Here is a 25,802-nt window from a genome sequence, read left to right as displayed (position 1 = left end):
AAGGTTTTTCCAGTACCTCTAAGGCCTAAAAGAATTTCCTAAACAAGTAAAGGAGGCAGTAATTTTACAGGCCAAATACAAATTTAGTGGCTTTATATTCAAATTAAGAATAAAAAAGTTAGTGCTTAAAAAAAAAAAGTTGGTGCTACTCTCATAGCAGGGTACCAGCACCAGTAGCCCTCCTGGCCTCCCTTGTTACTTGGAAGGAAACAGAACTTGTACCCAACATGGCCCTATTCACAGATGACAAAAAGGTCAGTAAAAACTGCCCCTTTACTCTTGATACTGTCATGTGTGCCTCGCCCTTTAATCCCTTTCCTGGCTCTCTGACCATGGCTAGGGACAAGGCCAGTCCTCCTCCAGTGAATCACCTCAACCTCCAAGTATGGAAATTGGTAAGCAGCAGATGACAACATAGAAGGCACGGCCCCTACACAGCTTCCTCTATATACAACTTTGGCAAGAGGACTTATGTAAGAAAATGTCTCCCCTAAGACAATCCTGCCTTTAATTGGAGGGATAGAAGCACATCTAAGATTTATCCCAAAGAAAATGGATTTGGGTCACTGTGAAATAGAATCTTTTATACATAGGCTTAAATACGTACTATCACCCAAGCTCCGCGACCACACACACACATGTACATGCACATTCCCCCTCCCACCACCAGACACCAATGATTATAAAAACCAAGCAGCTACTATGAAGAGGCTTGGCATAAGTTGGGCCTAGGCCGGCACACAGAATTTCCTGTAAATGAATTTCATGTAAATGTTCTGTATCTGTGCTGTACAATATGGTAACCACACACAGCTACCAAATACTTCAAATGTGGGCAGGAAATGACATGAATTTTTCATTTACATTTTAATGGCCACATGTGGTTAGTGGCTCCCATGTTAGGCATCATACCTGCCATAGTTGTGAGCATACTGGCCTGACTGGCTACATGAAAATGGCTGGGTATCTCAGGGATGACTCCCCATCATTTAGCCAGGGTAGCACAAGAACCAGGACCACAGCAAGCAGACGTCTGTCAACAGTGACATACGTCACAGTGATGCTGCTGGACAGATCCTCTTGAAGTGGGCAGAATATAACTGCAGAGCTAAGAGACTCTTAGAACTAGTAACTGGTTTATTCAGGATTCATTAGCACGGTCAGGAGAAAACCTGACTTCAGAAACCTGTCCAAAAGGGAAATTACTAGAAAAATTGGAGCTTGTACTTCATAACTTAGAGGGGGCGAGGAAGACCAAACAAGCCAAAGAGAAACATTTGTCGCCTGGCCTGTAAGAGGGCTTAGGCAAGAGCACACAGGAAAAGACTCCTCCACAAGAGGGCTTTTACTTTGTAACTGTAGAAAGGAGCAGGCACAGCACCCCAGAAGCAGCTGCCAAGTCTGGCTCCGCCCCTCAGGAAGAACCACCCTTTGGCCTTCCATTCTAAGGCTAATCCTTCAAAGCAGGAGTCAACAAACTACAGCCCATGGGCCAAACCAAGCCCACCACACATTTTTCTAAGTAAAGTTTTACTTCTAAAACACAGCCACGATCATTAATTTACACCTGGTCTCTGGCTGCTTTGACACTGTCACAGCAAAGCTGAGGAGCTGCAAGAGACCCCATATGGCCCACAAAGTGAAAAATATTTAGCTGTCCAACCTTTACAGAGAAAGTTTGCCAACCTCTATTTTAAAGACGAGGTAACAGCCTTTTAGTAACACAGTCTGGTGAAAGAGGACAAGATCAGAGATGTGAAACTGCTTTTCCTCAAGGGGCCAGTGATGAATCTACAGATACAGGGCACAGAACTGGTGGGGCTCGCTTGCCGGCAGAGTGCGGGGAAGGGACCTCCCCCGGGTGCCAAGGCTCAGCCTCAGGGTCGGCCCTAGACTTACTGTCCCCCAGGATCAGTTCCACTTCCTCGTCTGCATCAGAGTCTTCATCCTCCCCATCCTCTCCCTCCTCTAGAAGGTTTGCGAGCTCCTCGTCGGAGGGAGAAAAGTCATTGTCCCCATCCTCTCCCGCGTTCTCGTTGTTGTCATCCTCCTCCAACTCCGCCTCCAGCAACTGGTCAGTGTCCAGCTCATCTAGGTCATCAGTGTCGTCGTCATCTTCATCGTCATCTTCTTCCTCCTGTTCTTCCTCTTCCTGGTAAGAGAGCATGAGGCCCGTTAGGAAAAACACAGAGGCCTAACCCATGTGGGCCACATGGGAAGTCTTTCCCTTCTTCCCAAAGGACAGGGGAGGAAACTGTCACTAAAAAGAGTGGTCATCTAGGTAATCTAATGAAGACAAAGACAGCCACACACATGTTCCCCAAGATACTCAAAGCACCTCTCAGACAAGGATGAGTCTTCACTCCACAAAGGCATTACTGGGCACACAGCCCTTATCCAAGAAAACACACAATTCATTCACAGAGGTCTCAGCCATCGACATTCTAGGTTCCTAAATAACTAAAAAACCAAGGGAACTCCTCTCTCTCCTGCATCAACCAAACCAAGTGAAGTCAGCTGGGTCACTGGACAAAAGCTCCTACTGGAATCTAAAAAGCAACGCTTTAACAAGACAGAGAAAGAACACGGCTGCTGAGTCAGCTCCGAAGCCGTTCAAGGTCTTACCCTTGATCTTATAACCAAGGAGGTGGGTAAACCTCTAACAGTGCTATCTTAAGAATCCAGTGATCATCTAACTGTCCACCAAAACTGACTTTGCAATACAGAACATAAAAGATACCTACATCTTCTGTTACAAGCCACACACAAAAACCCACAAAAAGTGCTAGAGAAACTGTCCTTCCCTCCATTCTTAAGAGATCTTTCCAAAGTCAGGAAAACTACCAGAAAACTAATGAAATACTGGTTCTGGGTACCCTGGGCTTTATAAAGGATACATTCTAGCCTCTGCCACAGATTTCAACTTTGTGCTAGAATCCAAGTTGTGTCCTTTCCTGCTTGAAAGGAAACAAAGACACCTCTGTTTTGATAAGGATAACAGGTGTTCCCAAGTAAATGTGACCATCATTCATTTATCCTTCTGCTCAAACATCAACTGTCAACCTTGCCAGCAGCAAAAGGACTCTAACTCCTGCAACAATAATATATAAAATTCATTTATCAGCCTAATGAAAGTCAAGAAAGAATAAGCCCAACATACACAGAAAAAAAAAAACACATTTTTAAAGTGTTGCTTCATGCCAATCACTTAAAATCCAAATTTTGTGCTTTTTTGGCCACTAGTGTTCATCAGCTATAATATAAACTAGGCTACGCAGTAGAGTAGCCATGCTTTATAGACTTTTGATAATTCTGGAACCACCCTAGACTTTTTGATATGCTGTTTGACTTCAGACTTTTCAACAATTTCTGGCAGCTATATGGGAAAGACTAACCCCTTTACCCAGTAAACCTAAGGCATGTACAAATGTGTGTACTGTCTAGACCAGAGCTTGCACGTGCTTGTATACGAAAACACATGACAGCCTGAGGCCACTGTTCCACAGCTTAGGCCACGTTATCTCCTCCACACAGACGGCTACTATGCATTCACCTACTGGAAAGGCGTTGAGAGTGCTTGGAGGCAATAATGACAAACTGAGACACAGACAAGCTCCTTAGCCCCTGTAAGCATATCAGCTCATACAAATGCTGGCAAAAGGGAGAAGGGTCAAAATTCAGGGAAATAATCCAAAGTGCTTACCAGATTACAATTTTTACCTCTTTTTTCCACGCATATTTTTATGGCCTTGACCAAAATTAGTTCTAATCCATTAATAAAGTACCACAGTTAAAAATGAGTACATTAAAGAAAAAAGTATCCAAAGCTCTGTGTTTCTTAAGCCTCTATGGGACAATATTTAAAATTGAAAATGGCATAACTTTATTTTTAATTCTGAAATTAATGCATAGTTACTGATATGCACATTTGGCATTATTTAAAGAGTGGCACAGGAGAATATGCCCAGGTTTTGGGATCAAACACGCCTGGGTTAGAATCCTAGCTCTGCCAATTACATGGCATGTGAACCTGGGCAATTTACATGAATTTTCAATGTCCCATAACTTTTAAAGGTCCACAGCTGAGTATGTAAACAGTTACATGGTTCAAACAGGCATCTATTAGCCAGCAAATTTAGGAAGACCATTCTTTTTCATTTCTAAAAACATCAAAGCCTAGCTGATCCAGGAGAAATGCAAAAAAGCTCCTGAATCAAAAGCAATCCTAGAAAAATAGGTAAATCAGGGTCTGATATTCATCCCAGAAGGCCATGAGGACTTCTGTGACCATGACAAGACAAGGGAAATGAGTAGGAAGGGGAGGCTCTACCTGAATCTCAAGTAAAATACATCACTCCATCATTTAAACTCTATGGTTAATGACCAACGCCGGTTTAACATGTATTTTGTTACACATGGATATGGCCATAAACTCACTTTCTAAATTTTAAATCTGAAACCTGAATCACGAAACAGGCTCACAAGATCTGTCCAAAATACTGTACAATCTGGGGCGCCTGGGTGGCTCAGTAGGTTAAGCACCCAACTCTTGGTTTCAGCTCAGGTCATGATCTCAGGGTCCTGGGATCAAGCCCTGCATCAGGCTCCAGGCTCAGTGGAGAGGAGTCCGCTTCCCCCTCTCCCTCTGCCCCCCCCTCCACTAGTGATCTCTCCCTCAGATAAATAAAATCTTAAAAAAAAGGGGGGGGGGGGGAGAAAGAGAAAGGAAGGAAGGAAGGCAGAAAGACAAGAAAGGAAGCAAGACGAAGGAAGGAAGGAAGGAGAAAGAAAAGGAAGGAAGGAAGGAAGGAAAGAAGAAAGAAAGAAAAAGAAAGAGAAAAGAAAGAAAGAAAGAAAGAAAGAAAGAAAGAAAGAAAGAAAGAAAGAAAGAAAGAAAGAAAGAAAGAAAGAAAAAGAAAGAAAGAAAGAAAGAAAGAAAGAAAGAGAAAGAAAAGAAAGAGAAAACAAAATACTGTAGAATCTAATTCTGTAGCTGAAACCAAAAGAGGGTCCAGGAAGTAATTTTAGGAGCATTCTCGGCTGGTTTAAGTACCTGATTGGTAACATGAGCCCCTCTCTTTCATATCTAAAGATTTAAGGAGTGGTCAAAAGTAGTTTAAAAAAAAAAAAAACACAAAAGAAAAGAAACTAAAAATTATTAATGAAAAAAAATCTTGCTAAAATCCAGAATCATCTTCAACAACATTTGGGTAAGGTTTTAGATCTAGGAATGTGGTGTTTTAAAAATTCTCTACAACTTTAAGGCCTTGGAAACAGAATCAGAGGGACTCAGGGCCAGGATGTTTTGAACTAATAAATTTTCCTACAGGAAGAATACCCAAACTCTTCTCAATTCCACTGTTAATTTCATGGCTGTCCAAAACCCCAAACCCCTGCTGATTATCAACCCACTCCCCTCCTATACAGAGAAGTCAACTGGTATGAGCTCCCTCAGCTGCCCTCTGGTCCCATCTCCACATCTAAACCTGACTTAACCCTGGTCTGACTAGGAAGCCAACCTTCCACTCATTCTCTGAGTGGCAGTCCTCTCTGGATCTCATTACCACAGTCACCCACCTCACCCCCACATCCACCTTCACACTTCTCTCCACTGGCTTCTCATCTTCTCTGAGGAGGGCCAGGTTGCCCAAACCTAACCACCACTTCCTCCATCCACACAGGCTCCACATTGCTTCCAGATAAACCCTATTCCCAGCTTCCAGGTACCCCGCCACCACTTGCTCACTTATTCCCTCACTCTCTCTTCCTCCAACACTGGACAGTCTGGCTTTTGCCCACACTATTCCACAGGGCAGCGATTAATGGTGTTTGCTCTGGAGCCAGGCTGCTGCCACTGAACTCTACTGATGCAGTAACCGACTTTGGCATGATTTACTTTGCCTCATAGGGTTGTTGTTAGCATTTGAAGGGGAGTGGGGGGAACGTGTATGCATGTATGTATATAATCTCTTTGGAAAGTATCTCGCATATACAAAGTGTTCAACAAAAGTTTGTTGTTCCTGTTACAATGACCACCACCTTCCTAAAGGAACAGGAAGGCCTGGGTGGCCAACCGGGGGCTTCTCTATGGTGACCGACAACAATCCTGGCCTCCACACTGGGCTCATCTGTACCTGGTCTCTTGCAGATCTCCTTAGCACAGAGGTTCCTACAACTTTAATTTCTGCCTTCATGTTTCCACAAATTTCTAAATCTTTGAACTCTCAGACGACTCTACCCATTCGTACCACAGAAACTTAAAATCTCTTAATTCTAAAACTGAACTCAAAGCACCTTTAAAGCCAGTACCTTTTCTATACTTCTCCCAGGTGAAAATCTCAAACATCTTTCATTTCCCCACTCCTATGGCCTCATATCCAGTTGACTACTGTTTCCCACAAATGTTGGGTCCCCAGGACTCCCTCCTATCCACTCTCATTACACTCACTGAATGCCTTCTCCCTTCTCTTGCTCATCTCCAGTCTCTCCAGCTCTCTATGGTCTTATCCATTCCCAGATCCAAAACCCCAGGAGCTCCATCAACACTGCCCATGTTCCAGAATTACAACGGAAGTACTATTTGCTGGACATCTCTCTAATGCCAACTTCTGTGAATCTCAATGTCTTGTTAAAGAGGTGATTTAATTCAATCAGTGGCTCCTATTCAGATGTGATCATCAGAAGCACCTGGGAAAAAGTTTTCCAAAATACATATTCCTAAACCACTCCCAGGGTCCAGGCTGAACAGAACCAACCTTTCTAAGTGAAGCTCACACAGGTGGATTTGGTAAGTTTGCCCAGGAACTGTGAAGTACACCCCTAATGAAAAACCTCTGCACAAGATGTCCTCTGAGTACCTTCTGGTTCTAAAGTTCTCCTTTTCTGTAATATACCCTCTATCCACAGACTCCCAGTGACAGAACCAAAAAGGTAATACCAGGTATTCCACTGACCTTCTCTGCTACATCCAACTGTCTTGTTCTCTATGACTTAAATAATTTGATTTTTTTAATTAGTGCAGCATCTGTTTCTAGACCATTCAAAATTCTTCTTGAATACATGTCTCATTTTCAAGAGAAATAGCTTTTAGTCTATATTACCTTCAAAAATACAACCAACCTCTTGGAAAAACAAATCTCTGGTCATACTTTAAGAACAGTTAATCTAAAAACTATGATAGCTTTATAAAAATGTAATCAAAACCTGAACCTAGGGATGCCTCAGTTGAGCGTCTGCCTTCAGCTCAGGTCATGATCCCAGGGTCCTGGGTTCAAGCCCCACAGAGGGCTCCCTGCTCCGCAGGGGCTTGCTTCTCCCTCTCCCTGCTGCCCCCCCCCCCCCCGCTTGTGCTCTCTCTCAAATAAATAAAATCTTAAAAATAAATTAATTAAAAATAAATATAACCTGAGCATACTCTCTTGACAGTTCATTCAACATGTTTATTATAGGTAAACTCCTGCTTCTCCTTCTGACACTTGTTCCTGGTGTTAACAATCATTAAAAGGCTCATTTCAGAGTCATAAACATTTGTATTTTTCTCCTCATGGACAGAATCTAACAGACATTTTAAAAATTTAGGGGGGAGAAAAAGGCCTTTCAGGAATCAATGACCAGGCTTACAGCAGGTGTGTAATCAGTAAAGACTCTTACCATCCGCTTCTAGGCAGTGGAGAACACACAGGAAGCACAGCACACAGTGCGTCCCAGATTCCAAAATGGAGTGGAGAAAAGACAGCATTATTCCCTTGTTTTTGCTTTTTTAATTTAAGGTTAACTATAATTAGTTGAAATGTATTGCCTTTTCAAAATCTAGGAACAATGACAATTACTAATCTTAGGTTTTATAATTTTCCTAAAAGCCAACATCAAAGTTGACTGAATTAATTTGTAAAAAAACAACACAGATACCAAAATTCCAATGGATATAAGCTTTGATAAGTGACTGGTTTATCTCTGCTTTCATCAAATGCCTGAAAGGCTGGTGGACTAGCAACCTTAGGAACCAAATATTTATGGATGTCAAATACATCATCTATGTCTTCATTCAACAATATATTGATTCCATTCATCCCTTATTAATCTCCAAACTTACTGACACATAAGGGCAAAAGACAACCATTTTTGTGGTATGTAAATTATATCTTAATAAAGCTTTTTAAATAAAAAAATACTTATATAGGCACTTTATGCTGGACCATTTTATCAGGTGGCAGCTGACCATTCATACTCCTAATTTTATTCTGCTAAGGTGAAAAGGCAAATTCAAAGGTGTCAGTCACAGGTGCTGGCATCCCTGAGCCACGTAAGTCACACCTGGGACATCTGAGAAGACCTGAGGGCAGATATATAGACTAGGACAAAACTTTGAAAGGCAAATGACTTGTAAGAAAACTAAATCTCTAATTTTAAAATTAGGTGAAGCACACAAAGGAAAGTGAGTTAAAAATAAAATCAAGCTGGCACAGGGAAGAGAGAAATCTAATGGAGATAGTAAATGCTGCAAAACACTACTGCAAGATTCCAGGAGGACATGTGAATCAACAGAATTCAGGATACAAAGGAAATGTGCTTAGATAGATATGGCATATCCCCTAAAACACCTCAAAATCAAAATCAGTGGGCGCCTGGGTGGCTCGGTTGGGCGGCTGCCTTTGGCTCAGGTCATGATCCTGGAGTCCCGGGATCGAGTCCCGCATCGGGCTCCCTGCTCGGCGGGGAGTCTGCTTCTCCCTCTGACCCTCCCCTCATGTGCTTTCTCTCTCTCTCATTCTCTCTCTCTCAAATAAAATCTTTAAAAAAAAAAATCAAAATCAAAATGCCAAGGGCTTAAGAATAAAACCAGTTCTCTAAGGAGGTCCTTTAAATTTAAAATGCACCAGATAATCCCTAAGGACAGTGCTGTCAGTATGTAATGAAACAAGCCTTGAAATCCAGAAGCAATGCTAATTTACCTACATTGCCTACAAAGACACCTAGTCCCCTCCCAGCTAGAAGCTTTTAGGCTCTTCAATGGACAGGGCCCTAGGGCCACTCGTTAGGGCCCTCCTGAGCCTGCCCCTCTCGACTTTGGCTATCCGTGACAAGAAAGTCTCTCTTTTTCCTTCCTGCACCACAGACTCAGAAGTCCGAACTACTGTACCCAACCCATTTCTAATCTCTTTCTCTCTTAACCTCTCCAAAAGTAAAGTTAAACAGAAGCACAGGAGAAGAATCAAGAAATCCTTTCTCTTAAGTTGTTCCTTTATGGTTGTCTCTTGCTTCCATAGCCAGCCATTAGAAAATTCACCTTTCATCACTTCATGTCTGCAAAAAGAATGAGGCCAACCCCAAAAATAGCAGCCCTAGGGCAATGCTAGCTTCTCTTTTCCTGACCTCCTCCTCAAAGATAATGGTACCACATGGACTGGACCACAGGTGACAGTCCCAAGACTATTATTTCCATTCCCTTGTAAACTGCAAAGATATAGGAGGGTAGGAATAATGGTGTTCATAAATAACTTAAACCCAATTTTTGCTTCAGATTTACAGTACAACATGTAACATCCAAGAAGCCTGAGACAACTGATATGTGGTAATGATCTACAAGTGACAAGGGTAGTGATGAATGAAACCATAGAGGACGAGATGGTCTGTACCACTGTAATATACTGACAAATAGCTCAACAACATCATCTTCTAGATCTATTCAAGGATAAACTACATCACGTTTCATGACAGCTATAGTGGAAAAGAGTGTGCATTAAGGGAGTGGGGGTACTAAGGTAACAAGACGTCACAAGAATAAAAGAACAGACAACAGACACTATTAAGAAACCAAACCAAGGCAACCATATGACGTTTGGAGGATCTAATACCACTTACAAGCTCTGCTACCAAGAAACACTACCAACATGTACAAGTTAAATAAATAGTACAGCACTCAAGAAAATATGAAGATCCATGTCACAAACAAATCAAAGATCTCAAAGGGCGCCTGGGTGGCTCATTCAGTTAAGTGTCGGATCTTGATCTCAGTTCAGGTCTTGAACTCAGGGTTGTGAGTTCAAGTCCCACACTGGGCTCCATGCTAGGCATGGAGCCTATTAAAAAAAAAAAAAATCTCAAGTATCCTTCTGAAGACCTCTCCCTTTTACCCATATCTCAGAACTCACATGAGCTTTAAACAATACAGGCTCCTCTCACCCATGAAACCAAAGAGATCACTGAGGACTCTCCAAGCCATGCAGCTGGAAAGCATTAATAGAAATCCCCTTCCACACTAGGGAATCCCTAGTAGCATTGGGTGAAGTGGTTTAAATTCCAGAGCCTAATGGTCCTTTTTAATAAATATGGCATTCAAAAAACCAGGATACTGCTTCTGGTTTCCAGTGTGGCATGTGAGCTGAAAGTCACCATCCTTAACAAAACACCGAACAAATTGAAAAATCAACAACTCTTTTTAGATTTGACAGAGAGATGGGGTCACAGGGGCATCACTGCCCCCAAAACTAAAGACACCAACAAGAAAATGCAGAATATTGCAACTTGTCAGAGCATAAACCCAAAAGGATAAACCTCCATAGGAACCAATGCCAAGGTTGGGAAACCTGTACTGTAATTCACAAATTGCTAGACACAATTCTGAGGATAAATCTTAAGAAAAACTCCAGGGGGACCAAGTCATCAGGGCCCCCACACTTTCGTGAGTTTGACCTCCAGGAACGTGATCAGGTTCTCACAGTGAGTATCTGAGAAAAATCGCTTTGGGCTTCCCACAGCGGGGCGGGGGGGGGATGCCAATTTGAAATAATTCTGTTCTTAACAAGGCCTGCCCTCAGGAGAAACTATTTAACCACAGCCTAACCCGCTGGGACATTATCAGAGCCTAACTGACCTGAAGGAAGGGAAATACCCAACTGTAGTCCACTCTAGCCACCCTGTTCCTCCAAAAGGGGATGGAAAAAATTCAGAAGCATGTGTGAAGCTCACAGTACAGAGGTATAGACTCACTAAAACACTGAGCCCTACTTACAGGATTATAAAACACTTCCCTTCCCCCACACCTTGCCACCACATTACTAAAGGCCAATTTACAGCAGTTCTTTTTACCCAGCACACCATATCCAGCTATCAAGAAAAAAATTACAGGGCGCCTGCCTGGCTCGCTCGTTGGAGCATGCGACTCTTGATCTCTGGGTTGTGAGTTTGAGGCCCAGTCATCATACACACACACTGGGTGTAGAGACTGCTTAAAAATAAAATCTTTGAAAAAAAATTACAAGACCTACTAAAAGGGAAAAACACAGTTTGAAGAGACAGAGCAAGCACTGGAACCAGACTTAGATATGGCAGGGGTTATCAGACCAGGAATTTAAAACAACCATGATCAAGATGCTAAGGGAGCTCTCTAATGGATAAACTGGACAGCATGCAAGAAGAGAAAGGCAATGGGAGCAGAGAGATGGAAATTTGAAGAAAGAATCAAAAAGAAATACTGTTAATTAAAAACACTGTGACAGAAATGAAGAAAGGCTTGTAGACTGTACAGAGCTAAGAAAAGAATCTCAGAGCCTGAGGATATCTCAAAAGACACCACCAAAACTGAAAAGCAGAAAGAACAAAGACTGAAAAACAGAAAATATCCAAGAACTTTGCGATCAGTACAAAAGGTATAACATACACATAACAGGAATTCTAGAAGGAAGAGAAAAAAAGAAGAAATATTTGGGGGCAACTGGGTGGCTCAGTCAGTTAAGCGTCTGACTCTTGATTTTGCCTAGGTCATGATCTCAGGGTTGTGGGATCGAGCCTCATGTCGGGCCCCACGCTGGGCCATGGAGTCTGCTTAAGATTCTCTCTCCTCCATCTCCCTCTCCCACCACCGAAAGAAAGAAAGAAAGAAAAAAAAGAAAAGAAAAGAAAAGAAAAGAAAAGAAAAAGAAAAGAAAAGAAAAAAAGAAAGAAAGAAAAGAAAGAAAGAAAAAGAAAGAAAAGAAAGAAAAAGAAGAAATGAATCAATGATGACTGAAAATGTTGTCAAAATTAATGTTAGACACCACACCACAGATCCAGGAGCTCTAAGAACACTGAGCAAGATAAATGCCCCCCAAAAACCTAAACACAGGCACATCATTTTCAAACTACAGAAAATCAAAGATTAAAAAAAAAAAAAAATCCTTAAGGAAGCCAGAGGGGGAAAAGACCTTACCTAAAGAGGAAAAAAGATAAAAATTGTACAACCCATCTCCTTAGAAACCATGCAAGCAAGGAGAGAGGGAGTGAAATACTTAAAATGTTGAGAGACAAAAATCACCAACTTAGAATTTCATAACCCTGTCCTGTGAAAGTATCCTTCAAAAGTGGAGAAATAAACTCTTCTTCAGACAAAAATTGAGGGCATTTGCTGCCAGTAGACCTATCTTGCAAGAAATGTTAAAGGAAATTCTTCAGAGGGAAGGATAATGATCAAGGTCAGAAACTCCAATCTATATAAAAGAAGAGCAGTGGAGAAGGAACCAGTAAAGGTAGAATAAACATTTTATTTTTATTTAAGATTTTACTTATTTATTTTGAGAGAAAGAGCGAGCATGCATGTAAGCACGAGCAGGAGGGTGGGGCAAAGGGGAGGGAGAAGCAGACTCTCCACTGAGCAAGGACCCTGACTCGGGGCTCAATCCCAGGACCCTGAGATCACGACCTGAGCAGAAGGCAGATGCTTAACCAACAGGGCCACCCAGGCGCCCCTATTTTTCTTAGTGGATCTTTATACAGTAACAGTTTATCCAAAATAACACCAATAATGTGTGATTATATATGATTACGTATATGTATATATGTACATGTACTTATGTGTGCTTATACATAAGTAAAATTAAAGACAGCAATAAAACAAGGGGAAGGAGAGAAGAATTGGGATTATTCTATCATAAGGTACTTATACTACTGTAAAGAGGTAGTGTCACTTGAAAATGGACTTGGATTACTTGTAAAGGTATATATATAGCAAACTCTAGGACAACCACCAAAAAAAGTATAATTAATATGCTAACAAAGAAGACAGAATCCTAGAAAAATAATTAAAACCACAAAAAGCATATAAAGAGTAGCAGACAAAAACAGGAACAAAAAACAAGGGAAACAAATAAAAATCAGTAACAAGTACAGAAATGAAGCCAACTATACCAATAATCACTTAGAATGTCAATACTCCAAATACATCAATTAAAAGACATCACCAATATGGATCAAGAAACTAGGCCCAACCACATGTTGTCCACTAGAAAGCCACTTTAAATATAAAGACACATACAGATTAAAAATAAATGCATGGAGGGGCACCTGGGTGGCTCAGTCGTTAAGCGTCTGCCTTCAGCTCAGGTCAGGATCCCAGGGTCCTGGGATCAAGCCCTGCATCAGTGGGGAGCCTGCTTCTACCTCTCCCTCTGCCTGCTGCCCCCCTATTTGTGCTCACTCTCTCCCTGTCAAATAAATAAAATCTTTAAAATAAATGAATGAATGAATGAATGCATGGAGAAAGATACCATGCTAACATGAATTAAAGAAAGCCAGGATAACTATATTACTTTCAGACAAAGCACACTTCAGACCAAGGAAAGCTATCAGGAATAAAGAAGGGCATTATATGATGATAAAGGGGTCAATTTTCCAAGGAAACGTAACAATCCTTATCATACATGTGCCTAACAACAGAGCATCAAAATACAGGAGGCAGAAACTGACAGAACAGATGAATCCACTTATTTTAATTAGAGACTTCAATACCCCTCTATCAGAAATGAAAAGATATAGGGGGCACCTAAGTGGCTCAGTTGCTTAAGCATCCGACTCTTGATTTCAGCTCAGGTCATGATCTCGGGGTCCTGGGATTGAGCCCCACACCGGGCTCCAAGCTTAGGACGGAGTCTGTTTGTCCCTCTCCCTCTGCTCCTCCCCAGCTCATGCTCTCTTTCTCTCTCTCTCAAATAAATAAATAAAATCTTGAAAGAAAGAAAGAAAGAAAGGGAAAGATACAGCAGGCAGAAAATCAGTAACGACATAGTTGAAGTGATCAAACCATCAATCAACTGAGTATAGTGGACATCTATAGACTACTTTGTCCAACAACTCAATACACATTCTTCTCAAAGTCACATGAAACATTCACCAAGATAGACACATTCTAGGCCATAGAAATCATATAATGTTTGTTCTCAGACCACAATGGCATTAAAACTAAAAACCAGTAATAGAAATATAGCTAGAAAACCCCAAATACTTGGAGATTAAACAACACACTTCTGAATAGCATGAGTCAAAGGAATCTCAAAAAATACTTTGAACTAAAGGAAAATGAACACACACTTATAAAATTTGTGGGGTGCAGTGAAAGCAGTGCATAGAGGGAAATTTATAGCACTGAATGCATATCATTAGAAAAGAATAAAGACCTAAATTCAGTTAGCTAAACTTCCACCTTAGAAAACTAGAAATAGAAGAGCAAATCAAATCCAAAGCAAGCAGAAGAAAGTAATAGAAATAGAGATCAATGAAATTGAAAACAGGAAATTAATAGAGAAAATCATGCAGTCAAAAGCTGGTTCTTTAAAAAGACTGATAAAATTAGGGGCACCGGGGTGGCTCAGTCAGTTAAGTGTCTGCCTTCGGCTCAGGTCATGATCCCAGGGTGCTGGGACTGAGCCCTGGGTCAGGCTCCCTGCTCAGTGGGAATCCTGCTTCTCCCTCTCCCTCTGCCCCTCCCCTGCTCGAGCTCTCTCTCGTTATCTTTCTCTCTCTCAAATAAATAAATAAAATCTTAAAAGAAAAAAAAGATTGATAAAATTGATAAGCTTCTAGCCAGGCTAAGGAAAAAAAAAAAGGGACACAAATTACTAATATCAGAAATGAAAGTGGGGACACATCACTATAGATCCCATGGACATTAAAGAGATAAAAGAATTCTGGGGCACCTGGTGGCTCAGTCACTTGCACTCAGCTTGGCCTCAGCTCAGGTCATGATCTCAGGGTCGTGGAACCGAGCCCCAAGTCGGGCTCCACACCCCACTGCCCTTCCCCCTGCTCACACATGTGCACTCTCCCTCTCTCTCAAATAAATAAATCAAATCTTTAAAAAAATTTTTTTAAAGGATAAAAGAATTCTATGAACAACTGTATGCCCACAAATTTGATAACCTAGATGAAACAGACCAACTCGTTGAAAGACAGACACCATTTGCCAAAATGCACAGACGATCTGAATAGGCCTTTAGCTATTAAAGAAACTTAATCAATAATTAATAACCTTCCAAAACAGAAAGCACCAGGCCCACATGGATTCACTGATGAATTCTACTAAACATAAAAAAAATATATCAATTCTCTAAAATCTCTTCTAGAAGACAGAAAGCGGATGAAATACTTCCTCCTTCATCATATAAGCCCAGCACTATTCTAATACCAACTCCAAGATATTACAGTAGTACCCCCCTCCTTATCCAACAGGGATATGTTCCAAGACATCCCACCCCCAGTGGATGCCTGAAACTGAGGACAGTACCAAATCCTATATATATTTTTTGCTATACATGCATGCCTATGATAAAGTTTAGTTTGTAAATTAGGCACAGTAAGAGATTAAAATAACATATGTGAATATGGTCTCTCTTTCAAAATCTGATTGTATTGTACTCACCCTTCTTCTTGTGATGATGTGAGATGATAAAATGCCTACATGATAAAATGCAGTGAGGTGAATGAGGCACTGTGATATAGGCTACTACTGACCTTCTGACCATACATTAGAAAGAGGACCATCTGTTCCCAGACTGGAGTTGACTGCAGTTAACTGAAACCATGGAAAGTGAAACCACAGAAAGTGAAACTACAGATGGGGGGCTGGTGGGGGACGGAAGGGGGACTACTGCACAAGAAATGAAAACTATAGTCCAACATCTCTCATGAACACAGATGTAAAAATCCTCAACAAAATATTAGCAAATCATATTGCACACTGTATACAAAGAATTACACACCACAACCAATAGGATGTATTACAGCTATGCAAGGTTGGTTCACATTTTAGAATCAAGTAATGTCATTCATTACTTCAACAGGCTAAAGAAAAAAGATCACATCAACAGATTCAGAAAAAGACTAACAAAACCCAACACCCATAACTAAAAACTCTGAGTAAAATAGGAATGGAGGGGAACTTCTTCAACTAGATAAAGAACATCTATCTATAAAGAAACCACAGCTAACAATATACTTAATGGTGAGAAACTCAAAACTTTCCTAAGCTCAGAATCAAGATCACTGCTTTTCAACATCATACTGGAAGTCCTAGCTAATACAGTAAGACAAGAACAGGAAAAAAAAAGGGTACGGACTGGGAAGGAAGAAATAAAACTGTCTTTGTTTGCAGACGATATGACTGTCTATGCAGAAAATCCCTAAGAATTGATAATGAAAACCGGATTAAGCAATTATAGCAGTGCTGCCGGACACAAAGTTAATTCACAATCTTTCCTATATAACAGCTTTCCTGCACACCAGCAATGAACAAGTGGAAACTAAAATTAAAAACACAGTATCATTTACATTAGCCCCACCTCTCAAAATTAAATACTTAGGTATAAACCTAACAAAAGATCTGTAGGAAGAACACTACATTACTCTGATGAAAGAAACCAAAGAATTAAATAAATGAAGAGAGTCCATGTTCATGGACAGGAAGACTCAATATTGTCAAGATGTCAGATCTTCCTAACCTGATCTATAAATTCAATGCACTCCCATTCAAAATCCCAGCAAGTTATGTTGTAGATATCAACAAACCCATTCAAAAGTTTATATGGAGAAGCAAACAACCCAGAATGGTCAACACAATACTGAAGGAGAACAAAGTTGGAGGACTGACACTACACAACTTCAAAGCTTACTATAAAGTGACAGTAACCAAGCCAGTGAGGTATTGAAGAATATAGACAGATCAATAGAACAGTAGAGAACCTAGAAATAGATCCACATAAAACAGTCAAGTAAGGGTGCCTGGGTGGCTCAGTCAGTTAAGTCTCCAACTCTTGATTTCAGCTCAAATCATGATCTCAGGGTCATGAGATAGAGCCCTGTGTCAGGCTCCACGTGGGACATGGAGCCTGCTTAAGATTCTTTCCCTCTCCTTCTAACCCTTCCTCCCCCCCAAAATAGTCAACTGATCCTTGACAAAGGAGCAGAGGCAATACAATGGGAAAAAAGTCTTCAACAAATGGTATTTAAATTGGACATCTACAAGCAAAAAAAAAAAAAATGAATCAATAAACCTAGACACAGACCTTACACCCTTCACAAAAATTAACTCAAAAAGAATCACAGACCTAAGTGTGAAATGCAAAACTATAAAACTCCTAAAAAATAACAGGAGAAAATTTGATGACCTTGAGTTTGAAAACTTTTTAGATGCAACCACAATTCATGAAAGATAATTGATAAGCTGGACTTCATGAAGACAAAAACTTCTGCTCTGTGAAAGACACTGTCAAGAGAATGAAAAGATAAGCCACAAACTAAGATGAAATATTTGCAAATAACATATCAGATAAAGGACTATTAGCCAAAATATTCAAAGAACTCTTAAAACTCAATAAAAACAAAACAAACAAAAAAAACTCAATAAAAACACAAGCAACCCAACTTAGAAATAAGCCAATGACTTTGACACCTCACCAAAGAAGATCTATAAATGGCAAATACGCATATAGAAAGATGCTCCACAAGATATGTCATCAGGGAGATGCAAATTAAAATAACAATGAGAGCCTTCCACTTAGAAAGAAGCTTCCTGAAGTGGGGGAGGAGCCCAGAGGGATTGTGGAGAAAGTCTCCTTCCTTTTGGTCTGGTACCAGCCATCAGGAAGGGTGTCAACAGGCTCAGTTAAATCATTTTCAGAAAATATTTGTAGCAGGCTCGTAAGACTGCAAGACCTTAGTTCCTTTCTACTCCAAAAAATCAAACGACACATTTTGATTATGTGTAGCGGTTGTTCAACTAAAAGAATGTCTATTAATTTTTTAATTTAATTAAATAGTGATATATATATATATATATATATACTACTACATACCTATTAGAATGTCCAAAATCCAAAACACTGACAACACCAAATGCTGGCAAGGATGTGAAACAACAAGAATTCTCGTGAAAATGCAAAATGGTATACAGCCTCTTTGGCAGTTTGTCATTTTCTTATGAAATTAAATATAACTCTTCCCATATAATCTAGCAACAGCACTCCTTAGTATTTACCCAAAGGAGTTGAAATTTATGTCCACAGAAAAGCCTATACATGGATGTTTATAGGAGCTTTACGCATAGAGAATGTGGTGTGAGCCCAGCTGACAGGAAAGATCTGCTAAAAGTCAGAAGTTTAAGAAACACTTCAGAATGGATAGTGACACACCACATAGGCAAGCACCTAGACTATGACCATAACTTAAAATTCCCTACGAAAAAAAACTAAGATTCTGTGAGACATACTATCTACCCACATTAAATAAATGTTTAATTTCCAAAAGCGTCAAAATCTTCTTTACTTATAAGCTCCAATCCATTACTGTGAAAAGAGACTATGCCATAAAACTGAGAAAATGCAAACCAGACCTTTATAAAGCTTAAGCCATTTCTAAGACCCATCTCAGCAAACTGACTTTTCTGTTTTGTACTGACACTGGGAATATGAGGGCTGCTCTTTCTGAAGCCACACAGGGCACTGGTCCCAAAAGTGAGTTCAAGAAAACCTCCAAAACAATTTCTGAGATTGCTAACATCCAAATTAATCTACAAATGGAACTCACAGTACCATCAGGTACTGGAGTTAAAGTTTTATAATAACAAAAATCTGCTTTCTTCTGAGTTTTAGTTATTTTAGTAATTTTATGAATGATATGCCTGCAGAATATGCCGACAGGTAGCAAAGGCTGATACTAAAAAATCTTTATAGCAGAAAGCAGCAGAGCATAATATATTGTTTTATAAAGCACTGTTCAGCAACAAGAAATCTCAAAGACCACTGACCTGGTCCTCCTCTTCATCCTCATCCTCAGCCAAACGCTGCCTGCCCACTTCATACAGCCTGCACACTGTGTCCATATTCAGAGCATCCATGCTGCCTTGGTTCTGAAAAAGAATACCCAGTCCACAAAGAGCAGTTAGTTTTCAGAAGGCCCACATCTACATCTCAGTTATGACTGGCACCCATGCACTTTGACCCTACAACTGTCAAAGCTTCTGATACCCAAAATTCTTGAACTCACTCTGAAAATGTTATGCCTGGGACACAGAAAGGGAAAGAAAGCAGGATGAGAAGGCTGATCCCAGAGCAAGGGATACAGGCAAAAGAGAGACCACCATCCTTGGAATGAACTGTCTTGCTCTGGCAAGAGGTACAGGCTCCTCTAAGAAAGGGGTGACAGTGAATCCAAGATATTAGAAGATGGGACGGATTGTCCATGTTGTTTTAAATTGGGATTTCCTTATTATTTCTCTTACAATATATATCTCCCCATCAAATGAGTAGGTTATCAATAACCACTTTCGGAAATGCAACAACTTTAAAACATACCTTAGATCACCTTAAAAATGCCTGTAGTATAACTTGAAAATGATCCTAAAGATCAGAACAAAACAGCAGGGTTTCCGCTGGTTCCCTTTACCTCAATGACAGCAAGATAGCAGTCTTTGGTGTCTGTACACAGGTCAAAGATGTTCCGTTTCACATCAATGGTTGCTGGAAAACAGAATGTGACAAGATTCAGGACTGGACTATTGTTATGACCTTAAAACCAGCTCTTCCTCTAAAGGAATTTCAAGGTGATTGTTCATAACTATTTCCATAACTTCTTCACCTTTCAGTGAAAAATTACAGAAAAGGGATGATCTTAAGTAAGGAAAACCAAAACATAACAAAACGAACAATGTCGGCTCCTTCATGCTTACCTATAGGTTTGTAGTCGGTTGCATTAAATGTTCGGAATGATGATCCAAATGGGCTTTTCATCCTCTCTTCCATTAAGTCATCTTCATCATCTGCCTGCAGCATAGCTAATTGGGAGGAAGGGGGAAAGGGAGCCAAGGAGCAAAACACTATTAGAAATCAGAAACATCCCTTATTCACAAGTGCAGAAATATTAATGGACAGTCAAGACTTCAGTTTCCTTATAGTAGATTCACTCATCTAGTTAGTTCCTCTCGATGCATCCTCCTTGCATACCCCAAACGGTATCCTCAACCTCTCATCTAGCTCTCAACAAGTATTACAGCTAAAGGCTCACAACCTCACAAGACCACAAATGCAAAGATTCTTCAAGTTCATAATGAGATTGAGAGGATGATGATACAGATGGGAAATTAATGCATGAAATTTCTTTCTATTCAAGATTTACTTGTTATCTTCAAAGCCAGTGGCCTTTCACCCTAAATCAACATTATTTTCACCAACAAACTTTGTCACCATCTGTGCTATCATTTTATCTTTTATGTTACAACCTTTAAACGCTTTCCAATTCACATTTGAGAGACGTTTCCAAACAAAAAGTATCAAATTAATGAGAAGAAAGAGAAGGGAGAAAAATAATGTAGAAAAGTAAAAAGTTTATTACCTCCATACATCACTGTCCCCGTGTGGTTAAACACCACACGACACTGATCCAGAGCAGGAACTGTGTGTAAAAGATGGAAAGTGCGAAGATCCCACTAGGAAGAGGGCGGTCAAGGAATAAAACCTATCTTATACAAAATTTCTTATGCAACCTCACTGGGGAAATTCAGAAATGTCACTTTTTTCCCCTCCTGTGAGATATGAATGCTTTAAAGGTAAGCTTTTTTAAAGGTAAAATAAAAATGCTTTCAGAGTAGAACAAAAGCATATAGAATGTATATTACAGAATAATGTCCCTGAAAATCTCCTATGATATCCTCATATACGTGAAAGCGACATGAATTCCCATCCTCTCAATAGTAACACTTCATTTTACTCTTATGTCTAGCAATTGCTTTCTGTAGTGCAAAAGTAAAATCCTTCTGAAGACATAAAAGCCAGTTTAATATATGAAGAAGCACAAGGCACGAATCTGGTCACTCTTCTCAATACAAAGAAAAACATGCTAGTCAAAGTCATTGGTAATTATCAACCATTGGAGATTAACACTTCAAAGGAGAGGCACCTAATTATTACCTGTGTGGATACTTTAATAGGATGTTGGCAGAAAGATTATTTCTGCATCACAAACCAGCTAACAAATGGAAAGTAAGACACAGGTGTAAAGGATACAATCTCAGTATTAATGATGACCTCCAGTCCATTTGGATGGAAAACGCCACTGATGTTCATGTTGAACTTGTCAAACTTGTGGATGGCCTGTGCAGAGCGGACATCCCAGAGGACGCCATCATTTAAGACAAGATCATCTGTAGGATTAAAGGTGGCACAGTTCCTCTTGTAGTTGTTGGCAAGATCTGGGTTAAACAGAGTCAACAGCTTGTTGCCAGTCTGAATATCATAAATCTTTAGAGAAGAAGGGGTGGGAAGAGAAAAATCAGACCAATCCATCCGTTGACAATTCAAAGAGAAGCTGTCTAAATATCTCTCCATGCTTTCCAAATCCCACCAAAATCATGAAAGCCTTAATATTATAGAATACCTGAAAAGTAGGAAGACTACACCAATCCAAGCAAAGTTTAAGTGCTGTGGTTCCCATTCAAGGTTTGAAAAGTCTCTTTCCCACAAGAAAATGAAAAAAGAGGGGCGCCTGGGTGGCTCAGTCATTAAGCGTCTGCCTTCGGCTCAGGTCATGATCCCAGGGTCCTGGGATCAAGCCCCGCATCGGGCTCCCTGCTCCGAGGGAAGCCTGCTTCTCCCTCTCCCTCTCCCCCTGCTTGTGTTCCCTCTCTTGCTGTGTCTCTCTCTGTCAAATAAATAAATAAAATCTTAAAAAAAAAGAAAATGAAAAAAGAGATCCCAATAAAGATAAGAAAACCCTCTTCTACCCCTACCCCTTTCAAGAAACAGAAAATGTTTCTACAATTGAAATGGAGAAATTCATATGGATTGACCAATGATTACCCATGGAAACTAATAAAGGGCCACTTTTTGGAGAAAGGCATCAATCAAATTCCCCTTTCTCCTTAAAAATCTCCCAATATTATAGCCCTACAATACTAAAAGTTCCAAAGTCTACAATGTACAACCCATGCAGAGACCAGATCTTTCCCATCAGCTTACACATATGCTGTAATATTTTCAATCTTTAAAAAAAAAAATCCTCCTTTAATATAGGAACAAATAAGGAGACACCACAAGAAAACAAACAAATTGAGATCATGGGACAAGACAACTAGCCTGGTCTCTTCAAAAGTCAATGTCATGAAAACTGGAGAAATGGTTCTTGGCTTTAAAACATTAGTGAGACATACAACCAAATGCAATATGTGACTCTTGGCTGGATCCTGGTTCAAAAAAAACAAAAAGCATTTGAAACCAAACACATCAGGAACAATGGGGAAAACTGAATATGGAATGGATATCAGATGATATTTGGGAATTACTATAAATTTTCTTACATTTGATAACAGAGTGCGATTATGTAGTAAAATGTCCTTATTGCTAGAATATGCATGCTGTAAGACTCAGAGATAAAATGTCATGATATCTGCAACTTACTTTTTTAAATGATTCAGAAATACATACATAAATATTTAGACAGAAAGAAAATGGCAAAACATTACACCGCTGAATCTAGGTGGTAGGTATATGGACTACTCTTTCAACTTTATGTATTTTAACATTTTCAAATGAACAGTTTGAGAGAAACCCTCCCTTCACAACCCCATGTTTCCCACACACCCCTTCCAGCTACTACACCCCAATTCTCTGCTTTTTCAGCAAAAACACTTCAGAAAATTTGTGTCTACTGTCTCCACTTCCCTGTTCTCTCATGAACCTACTCCAATCAGACTGTCACCCTGGTGCATAGAACTAGCTCTTCATGTGGTTAACAATAAGCTCCACATTGTTCAATCAAAAGTACCTCTCAATTCTCATCTTATATACCCATCAGTAGTTTCTGACTCAGCTGATCAAGTATTCCTCAAAAAGATCTTCCCTTGCCTTCTGTGGCACATCTTTTTCCTAAGGTCTCCTGCTGCCTTACTGGCCATTCTCCTGGGTCTCCCTCCCAAGTCCCTCCTCATATGGCAAATCTGAAATATTGACACATGTCAGGACTGTCCCCACAGTTCTCTTCTCTAGCCTCCTTAATGATTTCATCCAGGTTCATGGCTCAAGACTATCGACATGTAGATAACTCCTGTATTTATATCTCCTATCCCAGACCTCTCTCCCGAACTCCCATTTCATATATTCAACTGTCCATTCCCTACTTGAATGTCTAATAGAATAACAAACTGCATGTGTCCAGAATCCCAGGGCCCAGCTGTTATCACTTCTCATCACCTACGCCATGCCCACCTGGGGCCAGCCCCACTGCAGCCCTCACATGTGGGCTGGCATGACACCCTCCTAACTGGAAAGCCTGCTCTTGCTTCTCTCACAGAAACCAGACTCACACTTTAGGACCTTTACATACAATCATGTGTCCTCTGCTCACCCTCCAGTGTCTACATCTCACTCAGGAAACATCAGAGGTCCTAACAACACCCTATAAGATGCTACTATGATATGTGTCGCCCCCTCCCAACACTGACCTGTTCCCCCCTCCTCTCTCTCTCACCTCCCAAGTAAGGGCTTTTCCCTTGACATTCCCTCCACATAAAACACTTTTCCCCCAGATATCTAGAGGACACCACACCACCTTCAAAACACTCCTTAAACATCACCCAATCAGTGATACTGATTATCCTAGATAAAATACACAAGTCCATCACACCACCACCACCACTTCCTACCTCTTACCCTGCTTCTTTTCCTTGGTAGCACTTACATCTAACATATCATATATCTGCTTCTCATATTTACTGTCTCCCCAGTGAGGCTTCATAAAGGCAGGGACTTACATTTCACCTAAAACTAAATAAGTATTTGAAAATAACTGCTGTGCTAATGACATCTTTCTCGAGTTGCCAGATGAGTTCATGTTTGGTCCCACGTAACTTAGAACTACTTTATTACATTTCTAGATTCTATCTAGAAAAAATATCGCTAAGTAATCTGTTATTACCCTTAGGACTGTGCTTCAGTCCAGAAGCTTTGAGTACAAACAAACTGGTATAATTAGCTTGAAAACAGTGGTTTCTAAAGTACTTACGTGGGCAATGTCTCCTTTTGTACCTATGACCCGATCCTGAGAATGCTTACTGAACTCAACATAGTGATCTTCTGTGAAGGAATGCCTACAGACAAACAACGGAAGTACTTAAGCGATGGACCTTCAGAACATACTCACTCAACCGACTGAAAATAAACATGATTCTCAGCCTCCTGCCTGACCATACCCATCTGAGGATTCCCAGCAACCAAAGAGAAAACACTGTACACTTAAGATTAAAAAAAAAAAATATTTCCTCCATGTTTGACCAAGAAGATCCAAAAGAATTAATCATAAGTAATTAACAGGAGTTACTTGGTTTAAAAAAATGGCTAATAGGCCACCCATGTCTTTGAAATATACACCAGCCAAGAGTGCAACTGTCATATGTGAACATGAGAAAATACACAGATGTGCCATTTTGGATTAGTGAAGGGTCAGTTGTGTGATGAGAGTGGTAAGAATACTTGTTAAGAATATCCTGGAATTAAAAAGGATACAATCTTATTAAACATAAGCCACAGATGAGGAAGAGAGAAATTAGCAATAACTCACAACATTTGTCTTTTCCCAAAAGGCTTCATTGAAGAATTGGATGAAGGAGAATATAAATTAGCTAAATTGTAGAACAGAAAGATCAGGGTTATAAAAGTAGTTACATACTTCATATCAAATACTGATTTCATTCCCCAAAGTGCAGACAGAGGCTGGCTCCAAGTAGCAGATGTCAGCAGTAAGGACCCATCCTAAAAGAAGAAGGAGGCCCACAGTGGGTAATCATGTGTTTATATAAATGCTCTCTGACATTAGCATTTTAAAATATAAGCTTAAAAAATATTGTCGTATTATAAAGAAAATAGAAAAACTCCAAAGAACCAAGAAATTGTTGAAGCTGCTGGAATTTAAGTATGTATACATGCAATGTCCTAAAAAAAATACTTAAATTTAAGAAAATTCTAAATCCTCCCGACTTTTAACAAAAAATACATTAGTTCCAAGGGTAGAGGAAGAGAAAACTTGGAAAGAAATCAAGGATGGTTCCTCCTTTCTTAATATTTGGCCATATTCCTCAGTCTCCCTCATCTGAAAAATCAGTCAACTGACAATATTTGCTAGACTTTCTTAAAGACTCTTACAATTGTTTCAAAAAAAAAAAAAAAAAAGCCCAATAAAAACTGAGTTTTCTTTACTCTAAAATCAGGAAAATTATCCTTGTCATCTTAATAGTCCTGACTTTTAGAAATAACAAAGGTATCAATTCCATCCATAGAATACTACTAATAAACCATGACCCACTAGAATCCCATAATGCGTTTCCTAAAAACTCACAGTACCTTGAGATTTTTCTTCCTGACACAAAAGGAAAACTTTTGTGATAATTGATAAGACTGTTTCCATCTGAGGCGAATTAAAAAAAAAAAAAAATACACCCACACACACCTCCCCCTCTTAGAAGAGGACTGGTAAACTTTTACTTGAAGGGCCAAACAGTAAATACATCAGGCTTT

General features: G+C 40.0%; 1 protein-coding gene across 2 annotated transcripts in view; it reads right to left on the bottom strand.

Moving 5' to 3' along the window:
• The window catches only part of DCAF1 (DDB1 and CUL4 associated factor 1), a 68,751-nt gene that overhangs the window by 3,278 nt on the left and 39,671 nt on the right, over positions 1 to 25,802 (bottom strand). For both annotated transcript variants that reach the window (XM_028124293.1, XM_088028226.1), the window contains exons 16-23: positions 24,958 to 25,040; positions 24,295 to 24,379; positions 21,303 to 21,536; positions 20,632 to 20,725; positions 19,970 to 20,074; positions 19,687 to 19,760; positions 19,049 to 19,150; positions 1,900 to 2,152 (exon numbers count right to left, since the gene is read on the bottom strand). In XM_028124293.1, coding sequence (XP_027980094.1) covers positions 1,900 to 2,152; positions 19,049 to 19,150; positions 19,687 to 19,760; positions 19,970 to 20,074; positions 20,632 to 20,725; positions 21,303 to 21,536; positions 24,295 to 24,379; positions 24,958 to 25,040 — 1,030 coding nt within the window. The remainder of the gene's footprint in view (positions 1 to 1,899; positions 2,153 to 19,048; positions 19,151 to 19,686; positions 19,761 to 19,969; positions 20,075 to 20,631; positions 20,726 to 21,302; positions 21,537 to 24,294; positions 24,380 to 24,957; positions 25,041 to 25,802) is intronic.

Source organism: Eumetopias jubatus, unplaced genomic scaffold (genome assembly GCF_037043125.1).
Source record: "Eumetopias jubatus isolate StellerSeaLion01/CBP00866 unplaced genomic scaffold, mEumJub1_p1.0 scaffold_1, whole genome shotgun sequence".
Classification (NCBI taxonomy): domain Eukaryota; kingdom Metazoa; phylum Chordata; class Mammalia; order Carnivora; family Otariidae; genus Eumetopias; species Eumetopias jubatus.
The sequence above is the reverse complement of the archived record's forward strand: the minus strand, read 5'-3'. Positions and strand labels throughout refer to the sequence as shown.